Source organism: Merops nubicus, unplaced genomic scaffold (assembly GCF_000691845.1).
Source record: "Merops nubicus isolate BGI_N331 unplaced genomic scaffold, ASM69184v1 scaffold2648, whole genome shotgun sequence".
Taxonomy (NCBI): Eukaryota; Metazoa; Chordata; class Aves; order Coraciiformes; family Meropidae; genus Merops; species Merops nubicus.
The window spans coordinates 72,966-78,965 of NW_008626179.1; the positions used below are offsets into that span (position 1 = coordinate 72,966).

The 6,000-nt window shown below is 42.3% G+C and overlaps 1 protein-coding gene across 1 annotated transcript in view; it reads left to right on the forward strand.

The window, feature by feature from the left end:
- The window catches only part of ARHGAP10 (Rho GTPase activating protein 10), a gene marked incomplete at its 5' end in the record, with an annotated part of 81,107 nt that overhangs the window by 72,298 nt on the left and 2,809 nt on the right, over positions 1-6,000 (forward strand). The window contains 2 exons of the mRNA XM_008945893.1: positions 207-338; positions 1,712-1,803. Coding sequence (XP_008944141.1) covers positions 207-338; positions 1,712-1,803 — 224 coding nt within the window. The remainder of the gene's footprint in view (positions 1-206; positions 339-1,711; positions 1,804-6,000) is intronic.

Below are 6,000 nucleotides of genomic sequence, written 5' to 3' on the forward strand. Positions count from 1 at the left end.
GGGCATGTAAGAGAAGCACTTCAAGAAGGAGATGCAGAATCATATGATGGCTCTGTCTGCAAAATCAGCTTGCCACATCTGCAAAAGCAGCTTGACGTTCTCCGTTTTGAATCTGAGAACCTAATTAGTGATCTCGTGATAAAGCTTCAAGCATTTTGGTATGAAATCCCCTTTGTTAATTCTGCCTTGACCATATTTCCTCATAGCCCAGGTCAGAGCCGCCCGTCGATGGTCTCGTGGTTGAACACCCCAGCTGCCAACCCAGCTGCCACAAGTGCTGCCCCCTCCACCTTCCTCTTCCCTACCCCTGCCCCGGGGAGTGACAGAGCAGTGGAAAGGTAGGACGTGCACTTCAACTTCTGCTCCTCATTCATTTGCCCCCTTTTTTTCTCTATCTTTTTAGAAATAGGTAACTCTCACCTTCTGCAGGATGTGAACGGCTGTCTCAAAGCAAGAAGTGCAGCCAGAGTGATTGTGACAGAAGAAAATAGCTCTTTATGTGGTCTTGTCTTTCCTTTGAACACCTTCCTTCTAGAAGGCACCCAGATTGAGCCACTGGCTTGTTGCTTGATGTAAGCAGGCTTTGATTTGGGTGGTCAATCCACAGTGCCTCTCTGCTGCAGTGATTCTCTTACAGTGTCTTTTAAAATACAGATTCTTTCTCTTCTGTAGCCACCCATGTCATATTTAAATTGCTCAGCCTAGGCCTCTTGCCTCTGAAGGACTTCCCCATGTCTTTGCCTGTCTCTGTGGGTTCATTGATTTTTCTTTCACTCTTTTTGCCTGTTTTCCTTCCATCCTGTTTCTGCCTCCTTCCATCTCGTCCATCTTTTGAAGTATTTTAACCTTTCCCTTTGATGGTCTTCACCATCATAGCTTTTTCCTTCAAGTTGTGCAATATTTGCTTTTCCAGTGAAAGTACTTGGGTATATTCATAAATTCTTTCCAACACTTGGTTACAAAAATTCCATTTTTCAGACTTTGTACCAGAACTGTATTGTCTGTGCATCTCTTGAGTTCCTTGGGGAAGGGAGAATCTTTCCCAATGTTTTATGTGTAGTTTTTGTCAAAGATGATTTAATGATGTGGGTGCTGTGTCTAAACAAAGCATCTTTGGGCAGCAGCAAACTCAGTTCACAAAGGAGGGATTAAATAAGACATGCCAAAAATAACTTATATAGTCCATGATCTCTGCTTAGGGTACTTGGAGGAGAAATGAATACTTTGGACAGATTCATATTGCTAGCTTACTACTGAGCATCCTGAGAACACCTCTGAAAAGTGCCTGAAATGTTGTGTTTGGGAGAAACCAGCAGTGCTGTTGTAAACCAACATAAAAAGCTCATTTTCTAGTGAAAAGCTGAGCTGCAAGATTGATGAAGAAATGTTTCAGAAGATATGATGATGATTAGTCTGTGAATTAAGTATAATATTCTTTGCCTGCTATTGATTTCATTGATAAGCACTTGGCAAAATTTTAATGGTAGTTGAAAGTCGAGTTTATCCTAAAAATCAGTGTACATAAAGTTTGGAGTGTGATAATTCCCAAATGCCAACAGTAAGCTGTGAAGCTTCAGTTTTGGCATTTCTGGAATGATGCATCTGAGATTGTGTTTCAGCTTCTAGTCACTGCCAGATGAGAATGGGTGAGAAAGGAGAGTGTCTTCAGAACAGTAAAAACTGCCTATAACTCATAAATTCCTTTTTTCAGCATTGCCCACCGAAAAGCAAGAGCAGTTTATCCCTGTGAGGCAGAACACAGCTCTGAATTATCATTTCAGATAGGAGCAATTTTTGAAGATGGTAAGTACTGCTTGAGTTAAAGATAAAGCAATAAAAACCAAATGGAGAAAACTGCTAAAATGGCTTTGGCTCAACACACAGACCTAACTGCTGTTCTGTCAGCCTTGGGGACTTAGAAGATTCCTGGTGTGCAGAAGCTGCTTAGCACTTGTGAAGCAATGCCTGTGATTTCTGTTGAGTAGACACTTTCAGTTGGTCTCATTGTTTAGCATCATTTAAATAGAGTGTAGTACCAAGAAAGGTTATTTAGCACTTAGAGAAAAACATCTTAGCTGATGAAATTGTATTATTTTTAAAATGGGAATTATCCTCGTGAAGTAACACATTGGCTTTTCATTTCAAGAGGAAAAAAAAAAAGCCTATTTAAGCATCTATTTAATAATCTATTAGATGTAAATATCTATTTAATAATCTATTGAAGTGAGCAGAGCTCTAGGTAAATCAGGTGATCACTGGAGAGGAAAGGGAGTGTTTACTTTTTGCATCAAAGGGTGATTTATTCTCTCTAAAAACCTGCAGAAAAAGGAATATTCACTGATGTGCAGAATGAAGGCTTGTGTTTAAAGATTTCTGTGGACTCAAATATAGTTCACAGATGAACATCCAAGAAGGTGATTCCCATGTTCCAAACTCTGTTGCTCCTCAGTGAGCTTCAGTGGGTCTACACTTGAGCAACAGCACAGGGGCTTCAGGGGGCATTGAATAGTAATTTGAAGCAGAAATGAGCTCATAGCAGCAGCATGTTACTGTTGTTTGTTACAAGACCTTAATAAAAAAATCACATTTGTACTAAAAAAAACCAGAAGAATCTTAAGTTGGGCCAAATCTTTGTTCAGGTTTTGTGCAGACTGGAGGATTCAGAGTGATCTGAGAGTTGCATCCCTAAGAACCTTGTGAGCACTGACAGCAGTATTTCAGTCTTTCAGTATGTCTGGAGGCAAGGAGGGTAGCAAGAGGCACACTGGCCCCTAAAGAACCTGGAAATTCTGCTGTGATGCCTCTTTTCTTCTTGTCCACTGGCAGCTTTTAGCTTGCTACTAGGTTGGAAATCAAATGTGCTATCCAGAAGAAAAGTGGTATATAATTCTGCACCACCAAACACACTTTTAGGGGATGTCCTGCCCAGTCCTTCTTATACCACATCTGAGAATATTTGGTTGGGTGCCCATATTAGGAGGAGTATTTACAGGCTCAGCTTTTCAGTTAGAGAGTTGGCTTGTCCAAGGACAAGTATGGAATTCAGCTCCTTGGCAGCCATGGGGAAAGGTTTCAGCTGGAAGACTTTTTCCTTCTGGTCACACCAGTAAGATTGGAAGCTTGGGAAGAGGTGACGTGGATTGCACTTGGAAAAACCTAACTGCAGATTTCCAGTGGGAAATACATTTCCTTAGTTGTTTGGGTTTATTTTATTTATTTCACAACATCCTGGTGATTTTTTAGATAGGTTTTGCTCTGTGGGGCTCTTCTGTAGGCTGTGGACTGGCAGAGAAAAGGAGGAGAGCAAGCAAGAACTAAGGAATTAACTGGACATATGTGACAACTGGTCACTCCAGTTAGTCCATTATGGTCATATTCCATTATGGTCATTCCACAGCAGTTCCCAATAGGTTGTGTCATGGATGGGTCTGAGGTGTGGAAAGCTGTCCTCATCAAAAGTGCAGACCAGTCCCCATGGCTGAAGCCCCTGAGATGCCTTCACACAGACCTTTTCTTCTTGCCCCAGGCACCCTCGTGTCTGTGCTGGGATCAGATCCCCCTGAATCAATCCAGGTTCTTTAGTTACTCAATTTAAATTCCCACATGCCCTCATAAAGCCCTCAGATGAAGAATTAAAGTAATCATACATCAATTCTGCAACTCTACCAGTAACCTTGACTATCAAAGTGACAACCCATCAATCAAGTTGACATCCAGCTGGTATCAACCATTAAAGCAGCTGTTAAATGACTGTCTACTAAAATTGCTGCTCCCATTACTGAGGGCTTTACCCATCTCCTTCCTCCACCCTGCCTGTGCCACTTTTCTAATCCTGCCTCTTTCTCCTCACCCTGCTTGTTGAGTTTTTTTTCCTTTCTCTTCCCTCTCTTCTTTGTCTCCTTCTCTTCGTAGTTTCCCTTCCAGGTTCTTCTGTTCCATCTCTCCCGGCCCATAGATGTTGATTGCAGCAGTTCTCTCTTGCCTGTTGTTATCCTGGATGAATCTTTCTGGCTGCTCCACTTTGAGACAGGATAATGGCATTTAGTGAAGCACAGTCTTGCACCTCTCAGGGCTGATAAATGTAATACTGGTGCAGGAAGGTGAGAGGTTAACCTTTAGTCCTGGCTCCATTTCCTCGTGTGAAATGGGGGGGGAAAAAAAAGAACCTGTTTGTGTCTTGGACTGACAAGGTTAGGTTGAATAATATTTAAATGAAGCTTTACATCACCCAACCTGTATAGAATCTGAACCTTTCCACGTTCAGGTGGTTTCAGTGTTGCTTGTACCTTGTACTACCCCAAATCCCCCAGTCTTCCCATCAAAGGGTCACAGACTTTACATGCTGAGGTGCCATCTGCCAAGTTAAAAAGGAAAAGGCAAAGTTTCCTACTTAATTGATTTGTGTGAGAAAATGAATAATCTGAACAATATCCCCTGGATTTTTGATTGCCAGCACATCACAGTCTAATTCAAGAGGTGAGAGGCAAAGCTTGAAGAGTTTGCAGCTGGAGAAGGGCACGTGTGGGAAGGAGCAGAGTATGATCTGAGATAGATGCTGGCTCTATACTCCTGTTGTTATTGAAGCAGATATTCCCAATAATCATGGAGAGAAGAATCAGATTGCCTGGCATTGAAACGTTGCCAGCCTTGGAGCCAAGTTTTATTAAATTTCTGGTTCTTAAAAGAGGCTGAATAGAAGTCGGTAAATGGGAATTTCACTGGAGAGAAGTGTTTTAGATAGAGTAAATGGTGTTTACACAACAAAATTCCTTGGCAGTGTTGCTAGCAGGAAGGCTTCCTGAAAACTTGTCAAGATAGCTCTCATCAGAGCTTTTTACCATTTTTAAAATTGGGCTTTAAGGGAGAGAAAATATGGGGAAAACAGCAAACGTTTTGTTGCAGAGAATTTTCTCAGGGAAGTTGTGGCACCAATTGTCCAAACCAAGCACAGCAGGAACCCAAAAAGCTGTGTTCACACAGCCCTGGTCATCCCCCTCTATGTTTCCTGGTGGAACAAAGTGGCAGCCTTGGTTCATGTCCCTGGTTTTGCCTCCAAGCCACTCTCTTCCCTCTTATTCATCCTGTGGCTTCTGGACTGTCTGTCTTTATGGTACTGAGAAATGCAGAATTTACATCAAGAGAAGTAGCACTCCCAAAACACCACATTGCACTATGGCCAATAAAAGCTTTTATTGAGGTAAAAATTAAGTTAATTTAAATAGAATTTATATAATTTAAATATAATTTATAGAATTTATTTATATAAGTTACAGTGCAGGGAAATCAGCAGCAGCTCAGCTGACCAACCACTCACTTGCCTCTATTTTAGAGGCAGCCAAATGATTCTTTGAGTTCTCTCTCTATTCATTGCATTGACCAGATCTCTACCAGCTGGACCAGGAGCTTGGACACCTCTGGGTGGGGAAATTTCAGTCTCCAAGCTGAAGTCCACCTTCACTAGTTTGTCATGATGTTGTTCACAAGCCTGAGCCCTCACAGGCAGACTGGTTTATTTGTGGTCATGTAGCAGATCTTCAGCAGGCAGGAGGAACACCCCTGGACTCCTCACCTCGTGTCCTATCCACAAGATAATTTTCCTTCTCCCAACTTGGGGCAAACAGCAAGTTTTAAGATTTCAAATTCCATGCCAGCCCTGAAACGTGCTCAATGTTTGTGTGTTTTCTGTGCTCAGCTCAACCCATAGGGATTGTTTCAAAACCCCAGAGGGATTTCTAAACACAGAGGGCTTGCAAGCACATTTTGTTGCTTTAATTTCCTGAAAAACTGGCCAGCATGACTGGGGTCTATGGAAATGTCTGCTGTGGTGCAGTGGTTTTAGCAGTGAGTTTTCTGTTGCCCACAAAATGGGATCCTCATGTAGCTCCTGGGGTCATTGCCTGGGTTAAAGGAGCCCATCAGGGAGGGAGGTCTTCTTGTGCTAGGCACCATGCATGTCACATTGCCTTCCCTGGTTCCACCCAAGGGTGTAAATCAGTGCTG